This window comes from Eublepharis macularius, chromosome 3, assembly GCF_028583425.1.
Source record: "Eublepharis macularius isolate TG4126 chromosome 3, MPM_Emac_v1.0, whole genome shotgun sequence".
Lineage (NCBI taxonomy): Eukaryota > Metazoa > Chordata > Lepidosauria > Squamata > Eublepharidae > Eublepharis > Eublepharis macularius.
This window is the reverse complement of record NC_072792.1, coordinates 103,783,055-103,798,892: the sequence shown is the minus strand read 5'-3', so window position 1 is coordinate 103,798,892 and position 15,838 is coordinate 103,783,055. Positions and strand designations below refer to the sequence as shown.

Below are 15,838 nucleotides of genomic sequence, written 5' to 3'. Positions count from 1 at the left end.
AAAAACTTACTTTATATATTTATGATATATATGTACTCTATATAGATAGGCATCAGCCAACTCCTTAATGTTAGGTTTGATGTTAGTAGAGTCTTCATGATTTGTAATACTCAAGCAGCCCCATTTCTCACCAAGTTATCAGTGATGGTAAGAAGCACTCAGTCAAATACGATGGGCTGAATGGTAAAAGCCATTGCAAGCAGGAAAAGTGAGCTGCCTTAAAATACTAACATTCTAAATGATTGAAGAGATATTAAGGGCAAATATGCTACCATATTAATGGTCTTGAAATAGGTTCTTGAGAGCACGCAGAATAGCTACCTGTTGTTCTGGACACTAAAAATGTAAAAAAAGCTGCATGCAGTTCAGAAATATTGTTAAATAAAATTCTTAAAACTAGAGAAAATATTTTTAAAAAAATCTTACTGAAGAAGAAGCAAGTTGAAAAGTATCATAAAGTAGCTTGCACAATTGTTGGCATGAAATGAGATTACCACAGAGGATTTTCTGTTCGTTGTTTTTAACATTTTGTATGTTAATTCTCAATCAAACTCAAGGTGTTAAAGAAAGGAGATAATCAAGTGTGAAAGCTTCTTTGCATTTATGATTACTAAAGTGAGACAAAATTAGCAAAGACTTATTTAAGGGCAACAAGTTATGACCTGCACAATATTCAACAATCTTATTCATTAGCTACAGCAGTGGACTTTGACTTTTCCAGACACGCAACTCACTGAGCATGGGATTCAACAAACTACTAGCATGTTAGGAAGTCATGTGATATCAGAGTCACATGATCAGGGTGTAACGAGCTTTTGCCTGTGTCTGAAACTAAGCTTCTACTAGCCAAAAGAAAGATGTATCTTTCTCCTGGAAAGCTTTCAGCAATTAGTTCTCAGACCTGTCAAACAGTTAAGTTCTTTGAACCACCTGTTTATCAGTACATTTATTTATAAAGGGTTCAATATTGCTTTGCAACTCTTTATTAAACACACAGACACCTGTCTAGAGTTTATTTCACTTTATTGAAAATACACCCTAGTTTTTTAATGAAGCAAGTAATCAAAATATAAATGATTAATATAAATCCTATAAAAACAGAACACAGAAAGGCAATAAGAAATAAATTTGCTAACATTTCTTAATAAATTCCAAGTTTAACATAATCAAAGTTTCTATGAAATGCATAGGTAAAAATAAGTTCTCACCTAAATTCTCTCAAGAGATTTCTTCCATCAGAGCTCTGCCATTCTATCTGAGTTTGCAATTTTATACATCATCATATGCAAATATCTAAGGTCTATTCACATGATAGCACAAACAAACGATAATTGGTCTGATGCTTCATTGAATATTCATAGTTTCTATTGTATAACCTTCCAATTAGTAAAAAATTACGTTATACTCAAACTTGCAAAACAAAACTATAAATCTCTGAGAAGTGTCAGAAAAAGTTAAGTTGAGAGATCACCATTGGTTGAATCTCTGATAGAGGAACATTAATCTCGATAGAGTCCACTATTTTAATTAACTGTCAAAAGATTGAAGCACACCTGTTAGAATTACCTAACACAGAGAAAAAAACACAGAGACGATTCATGCAAAGTCTGAATGTTCATCTAGAATACAAGTGCTTGGCCTAGTATTGCTCACTATTGATTATTGTCATGTGCTTTTATCTATATTGGTGCAACAAGGGGGCATTGGCCTCTGTCTAAGAGCATGGGAAGCAGACCAAGAAAGTCACAGACAAAAGTGAGCAACTAGCTGCTCTGAGCCAGCTTGCAGGGAGAGAGGACTACAAAATTAATAAATAAGGAGGAGGAGGAGGAGGAGAAGTCAAATATCAGAAGGAGTGTTATATTGAAGAGGAAAACCAAGCGTTAGAGCTATGGAAAATCCTCTTCATTTCCATGTGACTTTATCTGATACCCCTTCTCAGCATACTGCAGAAACTTCTCCAAAAGGTACTTAAAAAATAGCAGACCTACAGCATCTCAAGCCCTGACTGGGATAGCCAAGGATAGCTTGATCTCATTAGCTTTTGGAAGTTAAACAGAGTCAGCCATGGTTGGATGGGGGACTACTTTTAAGCGGCCATAACCGCCCCCATGATATTAGACAGTATATGGTCATGGATGTGCCATAAGCTCCTTCTCTAAATATGCTTCCAGCATATTCCCAAGCTGGCAGAAAAACATGGAAGCCACTACCAAAGCAAGAAAACTAAATGGAAGCTGCTGTCCAAGTAGGAAGCCAGATCCAGCCCTGAAGCTGAGACATGCACACATGGGGAGAAACAGGCAAGGTCAGCTCGACCCCCTCCCTCGCCCTGGAGGTGCACTAGGGACCTGATACAACAGGGCCATCCCAGAGTTCTTGGCTTAATCAATACATTCCACCTTACAGATCTCACCTCAACCACTTTCCTATTATTAGGTGATTCAGGGAACTAATAGCCTCACCCATCCACCTTGCGGGTCATCAATCAAAGCTTGTTTACTTCAGTGCTGCCCGGGAAGGCTCATTCAAACCCTCCTAATTCTTTGTTAAACCCGCAGACAGTTGTCCTGGTTTATTGTCCCACCTTGGGAACAGTTCGCCAGCTCAGTCTCGCCCCCGAGACTACTTTGCGATCTTTTGCCCCACCCAGAACCACCACTCAAACTTTTGTTTTTGGGATAGAAGATGCAATCTTGCCCCAAGGTAGGATCCATGGTATAAAGTAGACTGCCCCTCAACCCCAAATGTGTGCATGCTCAGATCCAACATTCCACCCTCGAACGTCTGTTTGAGTCCTTTCACCTTGAAGTGCAGGCCACTCAACACTGCTCTTCTTTCTCACGGATGTCTGGATAGGTAAATATCACCCGAACCCTCCAATTCTATCCAACTTTCACCACTTTCCAGTTAGCTCTGTATGTGTGCTAAGTGCTATGAGTCTTGTGTGCCCTTGATCTTTATTATTTTAAATAAACCCCTTTGGATTGAACATCTATCTGTTTATTAAAAGGAGTTATCCAGCTGGGACAATCCTCGTATATACAGACTAAAAGATTCCTAAGTTACCCCTCCTCTCGCAAACTTCTCCCTGTTTGCTAATTCCCCCTTCTCACGAGGAGACCTACTTTGGGTAACATACCAAGGAAGGCTAGGGTTGCTATGCAGATACAGGCAATGGCAAATTGCAACTGAATGACTTTCTGACTTGAAAGCCCTACAGGGTCACCCTAAGTTGGCTGTGACTTTATGGCATTAAAACAACAACACAACATCTCAAGCTCCACAAGGTGAGATTTTGCAATTTATCTGAGAGTCCCAATCCATGGGATGAAAACCACTGAATCAGAGTGGCGCAGAGTGGTAAGTGGCAGTACTGCAGACCAAGCTCTGCTCACGACCTGAGTTCCTGGCGGAAGCCTGGTTCAGGTAGCCGGCTCAAGGCTGACTCAGCCTTCCATCCTTCTGAGGTCAGTAAAATGAGTACCAAGTTTCCTGAGGGTAAAGTGTGGATGACTGGGGAAGGCAATGGCAAACCACCCCATAACAAAAGTCTGTCAAGAAAACATCGTGATGCAACGTCCCCTCATGGGTCAGTAATGACTCAGTGCCTGCACAGGGGACAACCTTTACCTTAAATTATGTAATAGTGTCATAATTTAAAAAGCACTTGATTAGCACGTAAGAAGAGTCCCAGAATTCTCCCTGAAACTCATGAAGTTGTATTTAAAAAGTCAAACCATAGAATGAACCCTGATGGTCCAAGGATACAGGTATCCAAGGTCAGGTTTTTACTATGTTCTTCTCTCTCCTGCTCTCTCTTTCTGCTTATGGACAAATGCACTTCAGAGTTCTGCTAAAACACAATGAAGCTTTGTCTTAATAATAATAATAATAACATTCGATTCATATACCACCCTTCAGGACATCTTAACACCTACTCAGAGCAGTTTACAAAGTATTTCATTATTATCCCCACAACAATAATCACTCTGTGAGGTGGATGGCGCTGAGAGAGCTCCTAGAAGTTGTGATTGACCCAAGGTCACCTAGCTGACTTCAGGTGGAGGAGTGAGGAACACTCTTGCAACTTCGCCCAACAGAACTAGTGTAATTCACAGCAGCTTGGTTCAGTTTGGTTTGGGTGGAATGGATATAATTCTCTGGTGTGAAGTACTTGGTTCCCTTGCTTCAGTTTACTTCTAGCTGAAAGACTGTTCCTTGCTTCAATTTGGTTTGGGTGATTCTCCGGTGTGATGTTGGTCTTCATAGAGAATGGCTGGTCAGTCTACTCAGGAGGTGTTGGGGTTTTGGGGCGGGGTGTCAGTTTAGTTCTCTATTGGGCTTCCCCAGGGATGAGCTTGCATTTGGGAGTGTGCCTTTGTGCATATGCCCTGTGCATATGTGCCCCTGGGAAAGAACTTGTAAAGTTCTCATCATTAGAAACAATGGAGAGTGGCTGGTGGCTGGGTTTTTTTGGGTTGAAGGCGCTGGGGTTCTTTTTGGGTTGAGGGTGTGTCAGTTTGGTTCTGTTGGACTGTCTGGTATGGAGCCTGCATTTGGGAGTGTGCCTCGGACTATGGCAGCCTTGGTCCATGTGTTTCTGCAGTGGGAGTCGGCTTGGAGTTTTTTCTCACAATAGGAACAAATGGAGTGGCTGGGGGCACATTGTTCAGGGGCCCACAGAACTGGACCCCAGTGCCCAATCTCCCTGAAACTTGGGGTGTTTTTAGAGGGTAGTCTGGAATAGATCCCTTTCAAATTTTGTGTATTTTGTTAACAAAATGCCACCCCCATCCCCCTAGACAGCCTCCATATTTTTCCTCATAGGGAATAATGGAGATGGGAAGTGGCTGAAGGCACCTGGGGGGGACACCATAAAATGGCTCCTCAGAGTCCAATCTTTATGAAATTTGGGGAGGGTAATTAGAGGACCTTTTTACCATTAGAGGACAGTTAGGAGTAGGTCCCCTGAAAATATGGTGAAATTTGGTCAAAAACGACCCCACCAAAAATAACATTTCAACAGTGGGAGAATCTTTGGACAAAGGGCGCAGAATTTACGGCAAGTCAAACATTAAGAGAGAATTGGTACAAGATATTTTTTAGATGGTACATTACACCAAAAGACACTGAGAAAATGGACAAGAAATATGTGGAGTTATGTTGGAAATGCAATGAAGCAGATGGTTCCTTCTATCACATGTGGTGGACTTGCCACAAAAGCAAAAACTTTTGGAAAGAAATACATGCTGAGATGAAAAAGATTTTAAAATTTGATTTCTCCATGAATCCACAAACTATGCTGTTGGGAATACTACCAGAAAATGTAGACAGAAAATTACACAAACTATTTAGATATCTATTGACGGCGGCAAGGGTGGTATTTGCAACCAGAAGGAAGGAAGATGAATGCCCATCTAAGGAAATCTGGAGAGATAAGCTGGCAGAATACGCAGCGATGGCAAAACTAACAAGCTATTTAAACAGAAGACCAATGAGAGAATTCGAAGAGAAATGGGGAAATTATTTTGCTTCCAGAGGATAGAATGCATAAAATGTCTTAGTTTTAGAAACCTGAATAGGATGGTATACTGATATATTGTTATAGATTGGATATAAAGTTAGGTTCTGATAAGATGAAAATGGTTAAATATCAGTGATGAGGTAGAATGCATGATATGGAAACTTTGGCAAAATAGTTAAGTTAGATAGAAACGATCTGTATAGAAGCATTAGCCCATACTAAGATATAGCAGTTAGAATGTACAGGGAGACCACTTGTTTTGACCTTCAGTTGATCTAAAATTGAGTATTGTATAGGAAACAGATCGTATTTAGTTTGAGAGGACACAAAGGAGTTGGAATAGGAGACATAATAATCCCAGAAGATCTCTTTCATGGAAGCCTACAAATGGCAAGAACTTCCATCATACAGAGACTTCTTGATATTGAATTACAAAATGAAGAAGCTCTGCTGCCCAAGAACTTCAAATGTCTAAAATCCAGCCCCCGTTTTACTGCTGCTCCTTACCTTTCCAATATAACTCATGAGCCTTACAGATGGGCATTCTCCAGAGCCCGATTTGAGGCACTTCCTTCTGCCGTATTGCAGGATAAATTTGCTTGGTGCCAATGCATGAACACCTATGTTCATGCATGACCAACATGGTGGAATCAGTCACTCATGTTCTCTTATTCTGCGAACTATATCAAGAGGAAAGGGCTTGTCTTATACTGCCTCTCTTGTCTAAATTTAACCCCATGCAGTCCTATCTCGACTTTAGACCAGAAATCCTGTGCAACTTCCTTTTAGAAGACACTTAGAGCTCAGCGACTTATGCTGTGGCCAGATTCTGTTCCTTAGCCATTAGGAAACACCGACTCCTTTTAGCTGAAAACGGCCCCTTGGATACTCACCGTGAAGGGTCCTTCTCCTCTGAGGTAAGGAGGACATCCTGGGTGTTTCCCACCGTCCAATCGGGGAGGCAGGAAAGTTGATCTTTCTTCCTCTTCCTGTGGATGTATGTGGGAACACCCCCTTTCCTTCCAGTTCTGGAGGTCTCCCCACAGCAGTCCATATGTCAAACACTCTACTAAACTTTAATACGGAAACGAGAAGAACTTTCAAACAAAGAACTGTCAAACCGTGACTAACTATAAACCCTGTCGTAACTAGAAAACTATTAGACAAGGCGAAAAACCTTAGAAGTAAGAATATTAGTGCAGCGGTAGAAGATAAAGTAGGAACATATAAGGAAACAGTTAGACAGAGGACGAAGAGCTCAGGAGGGCAGGATGTCCTCCTTACCTCAGAGGAGAAGGACACTTCACGGTGAGTATCCAAGGGGCCGTTCTCCCTCTGAGTCGGAGGACATCCTGGGTGCTCCCAAAGCAGTCCCTTCATGATCCGGGTGGGAGACGATCTTCGTCCTCTACGACGTGTTGCAGAACTCTTCTACCAAACGCTGCATCCACTGACGAGTACGTATATAGCTGATAATGTCTGATAAGCGTTGACACTGAGGACCAAATAGCTGCCCTACAGACCTCTTCTACAGAGGCATTCTTCCTAAAGGCCGCGTTCGTAGCCGCACACCTAGTAGAATGAGCTGTAATGGTGGTCAGAACTTCCATCTTGAGGGCCTTGTACGCCTCGCTGATGCATGTCTTGATACTGTAGGCAATGGAAGACGAAGACATTTGCTGCCCTAACTTAGGAGTGGAAATATTGATGAATAATGAATCTGTCTTGCATAGTTCCTCCGTTCTGATGATGTATGCCTTGAGTGTTCTGCACACATCCAGACTGTGCCACTCTCGTTCCCTTGGATGCTTAGGGTCCGGACAGAATGATGGAAGAATAATCTCCTGTGTTCGATGGAATCTTGAGTAAGCTTTGGGAAGGAAGGTAGGATCCATGCTGAGAACTACTTTCTCTTTGTGAAATATAGATAGATCTGATCTTATGGACAGTGCCCTCAGTTCAGAGATCTGACGTGCTGATGTAATCGCGACTAATAATACCGTCTTTAATTTTAGCCACCTGAGAGGAATGTCTCGTATGGGCTCGAAAGGAGACTTAGTGAGAGCCTTGAGCACGACGTGTAAATGCCAGGTAGGGAAGCGATGCACCATAGGGGGGTTTAGCAGAGTGGCTCCCCGAAGAAACCTCTTAATATGAGGGTGTGTGGATAATGAAGATGTCCCGATTCTAGGAATTATTGTGCTGATAGCTGCAATCTGCTTCTTCAAGGTAGGTGGTTTCAGGCCTCTGTCCAAACCTTGTAGGAAACCCAAGACGTCACGTACCGATGGAGACACTGGATCTATTTTCTTACGTTTGCCCCAGCGGACAAAGGCTTTCCACGTTGAATTGTAGATTCTATTCGTAGATCTCTTTCTTGAAGCGAGTATGGTGTCCACAATACGTGCTGGATATCCTATTCGAAGTAGCGACCTCCTCTCAATCTCCAGCCGGTCAAAGACCACCACTCTGGGTGAGGGTGCCAGAACGGTCCCTGTTGCAGTAGATCTGGACGTACTAGCAAGCGGAGCGGCGCGTGAGTCAACAGTGAGAGCAGAGTCGAGAACCAAGGCCTCCTGGGCCAGTATGGGGCTACAAGAATCATAGTTGCTGCTTGATCCTGGATTCGTCTCAGTAGCCTTGGCAGTACTGAGAGAAGAGGGAACGCATATAGTAGGGCCCTGGGCCACTGCAATGTCATGGCATCCATGCCCTCCGCTGCTGGGTGGAAGTACCTGGTGAAGAATCTTGGTACTTGGTGATTCTGTGGTGATGCAAATAGATCCACCGTTTGAGTGCCGAAGTGCTCTGTGAGTAAATTGAACGTCTCCCTGTTGAGAGACCACTCCCCTGAATGAAGAGACTCTCGGCTCAGCCAATCTGCTTCTATATTGTGTACTCCCCTGATGTGTTCCACTTGTAGCGATAGGAGGTTGTCCTCCGCCCAGCTGATGATCTTGTATGCCTCCTTCTGTAGACGTGAGGACTTGGAACCTCCTTGCCTGTTGATGTAGGCTTTCGCCGCCACGTTGTCCGTGCAGATGAGGACATGTTGGGAAGCCAGCTGATCCTTGAACTGAATGAGAGCCAGATGAATTGCCCTCAATTCTAGCACGTTGATGGGCAAATTCCGTTCGGCTGGAGACCATCAGCCCTGCTCGGGCAGGCCGTTCATCGATGCCCCCCAGCCCGAGAGGCTCGCGTCTGTAAACACCTGGATGGGCTGAGGGGTCAGGAATCCCTTGCCTTGTCTGAGGTTGGAGTCGATGGTCCACCAATGAAGGCTGTTTTTGACTGACAGAGGTACTTGTATCCTCTTTTGAGCAATGTGGTGTTGGTAGGGCCGCAGAAGAGCTTGAAGGGACCTGGTGTGAAAGCGTCCCCAGAAAATAGCTTCTGAGTTGGCCACGAGGAGACCCAACAATTTGGTCAGTTCCATGATGCAGGACTTGTGTTGTTTGATGATGGTCATCGTCCACTGTTTGGTCTTTTTGATCTTTTCCTCCGGAAGAAGGAAAGAACACTCTCATGTGTTGATTATCAGTCACAGATGTTCTAGATTTTGAGACGGTTGCAAAGAGCACTTGGCTCTGTTGATCAGAAAGCCATGCTGCTCCAGTACCTGGATTGCTAGGAGTGTGTCCTTGATTGAAGCTTCCTGAGAACTCGACCATATCAGGATGTCGTCGAGGTAGGGGTGCAGGTGCAGACCCATCTCTCATAGCCTGACAATTGGGATGACCAGCAGCTTTGTGAAGACCCTTGACACTGTGGCAAGGCCGAAGGGCATGGTGCGAAACTGGAAGTGCATACCCTTGACACAGAATCTTAGAAACCGTCGATGAGGAGGAGCAACGGGCACATGGAGGTAAGCCTCCGTCAGGTCCACCGATGTCAGGTATTCTCCCTGACGTAGAGCCTCCGCAATGGAGCGTAGGGTCTCCATCCTGAAATGTAGCAGCTTGATGAACTGGTTCACAAACTTCAAATCCAGGATGGACCTCCAGTCCCCGTTCCTTTTGGGCACGGTGAAGAAGATGGAATATACCCCTGTTCCTCTCTCGTGCTGAGGTACCGGTTCCACGGCTCTGATGTCTAGCAAGTGACGCACGGCCTTGATTGTGATCGCTCTTCTGCTCGGGTCTTTCATGAGCGGAGATATTAGGAATCGCTCTGGTGGGAGAGGCGAATTCTATTAAGTAGCCAAACAATACCACTTCCATGGCCCAGGCGTCTGCCTGGGAATCCGCCCAGTTCTGGCGAAACAGAAGTAGTCTCTCTCCCACCAGGGCCTCCCTCGAGTCAGGGCTTCTGACCCTTGTCCTCTGTGTCTGGCCTGAAGCCGCGGGCTCCCATGGACCTGTGAGATCTGGATGAGAAGGCACCTCTGTGGGACTGTGATCTCGGAAAGGACCAGTTTCTCTTGGTCTCGTGCCGCTGTCTGGGTAAAGTATGGTTTGTCCTGAAGGACTGGAAGCGAAATGTGCATCTCTCGTTCCCTCTGAGTGATCGAGGTAAAGCTTTCTTCTTGTCCTTTGTCTCTACTAGTATTCTGTCCAGTTGTTCTCCCAACAACTTTCTCCCCTGGAATGGGTAGGATGTCAGTATGACCTTAGATTGAATGTCGGCTTGCCAAGCTCTAAGCCACAACATGCGTCTAGTGACCGTAGCTGATGCCATGGCTCTGGCACAGAAGGACATTGCGTCCAAGGTGGCGTCAGCCGTAAACGTGCTTGCCTTCAGAATCCTACTTGCCCCCTCCAGGAGGCGCTTGTTGTTGTCGGGCAATAGTTGTATCAGACGTCTGGCCCAGACTACTGAAGTGCGCGAGACTGTAGATGCTATGGCCGAAGCTTTAATTGCCATGGCGAGGGCTTCATGAGTTTGCTTCAGAGCTATGTCACCCTTTTTGTCCAGACTGTCCTTTATAGCCCCTTAGCCGTCTTCTGACAAAAGCCCATGGGATTGCAAAGCTGCCACTGGTGCGTCCACAGCAGGAACCTGCAAGAGCTCGGTGGCAAAAGTAGGAAGAGAATACAACTTCTTAACATTATGAGAGAAATGTTTGCAAGAAGCTGGAATGGCCCACTCAGCCTTCAACTGTCTTTCATAGTATTCAGGAAAAGGAAAAACCTTGGACTTCTCCTCTGATCTAGGGAAAAATTCTTTATTCCCCTTAGGTCTGGATTTAGGTTCCCTAGATGACTCTTCCTCCCCCTTCGATGGTTCTTGGAGCTCAAGGGCAGACAGTGTCTTTGCCAGGAGATATTGATAATCATCTGCCTGGAATAGTCTGTATGAATGTTCAGGACTAGAAGACTCGTTCTCCTGTTCTTCCTCAGAGAGAAAGTCCCCCCCCATCCGAGTCCTCACTGGGGGAGGGAGCCTCCTCCAGCCAGCTCCTACCATCCCCAGTTGTGTTGGCATGGGTTTTTCTTGCTGCCTTGGTATGCCAAGGCGAAGTATAGTTGGATCTCCCCTGGGCATCCAGACATCCCCTGGAGCAAGAAGGCTGAGAGGGCTGGGTTTGTTCAGACTTACGTAGGGCCAGGATCTCCTCCCTCATGGTCTGTCGTAGAAAACCCATCACTTCTGAGGGCATAGTAAGATAAGTGGCACTTACTTGGTTCTCCTGAACGTTCAATTCATGATTGAGTCCCATTTCTCCCGCGGGGAGGTTGGGAAGCGCGTCATTCGGCTTTGGCAGGAAAACGCTAGCCGCGCCGTTGTTTGCCGCCAAAATGAAGCTCCCTCCGTCGCGGCTGCTAAAGGCCTCTTGGTTCAGAGCTCCGAGGTTCCCTCTGCAGAAGACGGGGCTGTTTCTTTGAGGGCTGATCTTCTCTCGAAGGAATCTTCTCACCGGGGAGCCGCTCAGCCTTGCAAGGCGAGCCGGCGCCGGCTGAGCACATCCCCGCCATCGGTAAGACAGCTCCTGGGGGATGGCTCGCCCTCTCTAAAAAGCTCTCTTCAGAATCCGATGAGGCCACTGAGGCCATTCTCAGTCTTCAGTCTTCAATCTTCTCCTTGACTCGTTCCAAACAGGAGGGTTTAGGAGAAGAGAGCAGTGGAAGATGGGGAATTAAAGGTGAAAGAAAGAAAGAGGAAGAAATAGGATAAGAAGGTTATAGAATACAGATTGAATTAGGAATGCAGTGAAGAGCTAGCCTAAGGCGAACTGCTCTCCCCTGAGGCAGGAAAGGAACTGGAAGGAAAGGGGGTGTTCCCACATACATCCACAGGAAGAGGAAGAAAGATCAACTTTCCTGCCTCCCCGATTGGACGGTGGGAAACACCCAGGATGTCCTCCGACTCAGAGGGAGAATGTGGTATAATTGCTTTTGCCATTTTTTCTTAACTTTTTTATCTTCATTGTTTTTATTTCATCAATTTTTCCAGCACTAATGCTCTGATCTTATTGTTATACCCTGATGTAATAACTTATTTTTTATCGCAGATTTGTTTTGTTTTACTGGCTTTTGCTGTAATAATAAATGATATTGATGAACTCTGATTAAGGTATGTTCTGTGTACTCTGTATTTTATTATAACAACTCTTGTAGTGCAAAATCTTAATGTTCCTTTTACTCTATTATCCCCCCTTCTTTTTTCTGTACCCCCCTTTGTTATAAAAATAAAAAAATGACACCCCTCCCCAGACCCCCAGATATTTCTGAATTGTTTCCCATAGGAAATGACCACTGAATTTTACTGAATTTGCTCTGTATTACTGAACCAAACTGGAGAATGAATTCGGTATTTGGGGAATACATCATTTTTTTTCCAGTTTAGTATTACCAAACCCAAATTCACTGATTTTTTTTCCTGTGTAAACCCCAGTCTCTGTGTTTATGTAGTCTGCTACTGCTCCTCAGTATTTGTCTTAGGTTAGAGGTTTTCTATAAGCAAAACAAGGCCCAGATACTGAAGTGTTCCAACATACATGCAATTATCTACTACCCCTCCTGAACAATATAATAATACTTTTCTCTGACAATGGGATAAAAGCCATCACCTGCCAAAAATGTCCTTTTACTGCGTAACTAGGTCAAACAACACACAAATATTACATAAAAATAGCAACATTAAAAAACAGGTTCAAGAATAGTTCGATCTCCTGGGGTATTTTGCTGCCAAATTGAAAGTTATCAGCATTGTTTTTTTTAAAAAAAACTAAAGGAAACTCCAGTGTGAAATTGCTGAGTTGGCAATCTTTTTCATCTGACTTGACACTAAATTCTCTGACACTGCTCACAGTATGCATGAATTGTTCTGTAATAAATGTGTATTATTGTTTTACAGGATTCGGCAGACAAGGCCAGTTCCCATCCCATGCTCATTTCTTACCTCAGTTGTGTTCAGCACACTTGGAGGGGCTGATCGGAATGGTCCATAAGGGGTACTAATATGCTGTAGCTAAGGAAAAGTGTCCATAGGTTACATACTTCCCTACAACACTACTGCAGCTGGAAAAGCCATGGGAGGAGGAGCAGGGATTAATGGACTGAAAAGGTCTCTGGAGCAGATGGATGTCAGCAGTGGTAATAATGAGATCCTGGAGCACAGGAAGCTCACAGGGGCTCACTGGCCAATATGATGGGCCTGTAGGGAAACCAATCCACACGACAGGCCCATCCCCCACAGCGATGTTTGATGTGTTAAAATTGGTCCAAACCCGAAGTCCTGAGTATGCTGCACCCTGCCGTGCTCCATATGACTAGTGTAGGCAGCAGGGCTGCTGGGGGATACCCTATGGGCATTTGATATTCCTGTGTGGTTAGCTGAATGAGTGGTTACAGAATGACTCTCAAGTAAAAGAGGCGTGGCTCCCAAGTATAGCCTTTAGCACCTGTTTTGCTGCTGTTTGGGTGTTGTCGGGCAACAGATATGCTGTGCTTTCTAGTAAGCATCACCTTACTGAGAATCAAACCCCTGCCTCATGGATGCCCTTCCCCAGTGAACAATCAGGAATAGGCGGGTGCCAGAATTGCCTTCGGTGAAAGTGCAGCTGCTTGTTCCCTTGTTGCTGTGCCAGTGTCTGCATGTCTTTTTGTCCTGGCAAAACAATGGTGCTCCTGTGTCCCATCTTGGCTGAGATCCAACTCATTGGCAGAAGGAGGCTTGAGTAATCCATTGTGCCTGCCTCTGCAGAGTGAACTACGGGAGCTTGTGATATGTCTAGCAAAAAGGAACTCAGTATGCAGAACTAACTAGAGTATATTAACTCCAGGGATGCCATTCATGCTACCAGCCTCCTTGGAAGTAAATATTCTTCTCTCCCAGCCTTCTGGAGTTGTGTGTAGATGGTGGCTGCATGGAATTAGGGGACTAAGGCCCCAATGGCATGCACTAGTGGCCTGTGTTCATGACAAACCATTCTGTGATGGATGGATGTTGGATGGGTTGTTACACATTCTAGTTTGGTCATTATGCAGTCAAAGCCTTGTCAAGGAGTGTTTGTGTCACTTATTTTCCCTCTAGAGAATGGCTATTGGATACCAAATAGTGAAGCACTACAACTAACTAAGTATAATGGAACAAATACTTGGTTTTAACATTGATTATGGAGTTTACAGACATTAAATATTTTCCTTGTTCATGATACATCACTTGTGTGTATGGAGGGAGGCAGGGCAAGCTATACAAAAGAAATCATTACTCATGGTCACCAGCATGGACTGTCTGAACTCTACAAAATTATTTTTGATGCTGTCAAAAAGAAAAAGATGACAAAATAATATTTTCACTGATATTTAGTTATCTGTCAGAAGACAAATATTTGCAAATCCCAATGTTTTTTGTATACATGTAGTCAGTTATTCAGCCATAAATGCTGAAGGCTACCCTAAATGAATGAAGACCAACTGACAAATTACTAACCAGTGTCACCTCAAATTCCTTAACATTTCAAAACCACCTCATTATAAGAAGAATGCTATGTTATGTGAGAGAATAATGAGAACCTTTAAGTGATTAGCTAGCAGGTTTATTTAATTATGGGAAAGGCAATAATTTCATTGTTCATTTACAGAGGAAGTGCAAATATGAAGCAAGCATGCATGCATGCATCCACCCCACTGTTGCTTTTTTAATCATACTTTTGCACTTTCATATGTTTAAATTATATACTGGTGTTTTATTCATTTGTGTTACATTTGTAGCTATATTTAATCCATTTTTTTGTTCCACTTACCTTGCACCAAGTCCCAGTGAACCCAGAGGGCTTTATCTCCAGACAATAACATGCACAGGATTGAGTTCCATGACTATTCTTACTGCAATTCAGATACTGCTTACCCTGGGAGGAACAGACTGCAGGGCTGTGACATAGTTTTCTAGAGCAACACGCCGACGGTCATTGAGCATGGCTTCAACTCGTGCCATGTGTGTCTCCACTAACTGCTGTCTCTCATTTGCAGCTTGCTGCTCCAGTGATTCCACCTTCTCTTGGAAATGCTATTGAAAAAGGAAAAATATAAGCAAGCAAATGAGTATTAAATTAGTAGATACCACGAACTAGCTGTCAACATAAAATGAACTATATTTAAGATGATTTCTTTTGCACTGACTTAATAAAGAGTTTGTTGGTATCTGGGTTTTTTTATCCTTTTCTATGGCTCTTTTTAAAATCATGGCAGAAACTGACCTCTCTTGTGACCACTATGTCAAAGATGTTAATGAAGACTTAATGAAGTAGATTCGTTTTTATTTAATTCTCAGGTTTTCATCAACATGAAATGACTTGAATGTGTATGACCAAGGAAAGGAAACATATGAGTATCTTGTGCTTAATTTTTTTTAAAAAAGTTGAATCCTCAACTGAGCATTCTTTACAATATTTATTTTCATTTTTAAAAAATTCTAACATCTTTCTTCCTCCTGAGATTCAAAGTCTTAATGAATATAGAGCCAAGCTACATGTGACTTCTTTCACGTGGAGAACACTTGATTGTTCTTGCAAGTTTACTTCGGAAATGAAGTCGGAGTTGTCCTTCCCCTCTCTGTGAGAATCACTGGCTGAAGAGCCAGAGAAAGCCAGCAGCAGCAGCTTTTGCAAATAATTCCTCCAGTCACAAGCCTGTTGGACGAGAGGGCTTCCAACGATCATTTGGGGGTGGGCAGCTGCTACTTTCTCCCAGGGCGTCCTGTGGGCTGCCTGCTCCCGGGGAGCCGCTCTGGAGAATGAAGCTCCAGCCACAGCGACAGCAGAGGGATCTGCTGCTGCTCTAACATGCCCTCATTCCAGTTCTTCTCCGGGAACTCAAGAGCAGGGGAAGGGCATGTTAGAGCTACAGCAGATCCCTCTGCTGTGGC

At 44.0% G+C, this 15,838-nt stretch overlaps 1 protein-coding gene across 4 annotated transcripts in view; it reads right to left on the bottom strand.

Annotated features, from left to right (window-relative positions):
* APP (amyloid beta precursor protein) overlaps positions 1 to 15,838 on the bottom strand; it is a 262,122-nt gene that overhangs the window by 71,231 nt on the left and 175,053 nt on the right. For all 4 annotated transcript variants that reach the window (XM_054973138.1, XM_054973139.1, XM_054973140.1 and 1 more), the window contains one exon: positions 14,822 to 14,980. In XM_054973138.1, coding sequence (XP_054829113.1) covers positions 14,822 to 14,980 — 159 coding nt within the window. The remainder of the gene's footprint in view (positions 1 to 14,821; positions 14,981 to 15,838) is intronic.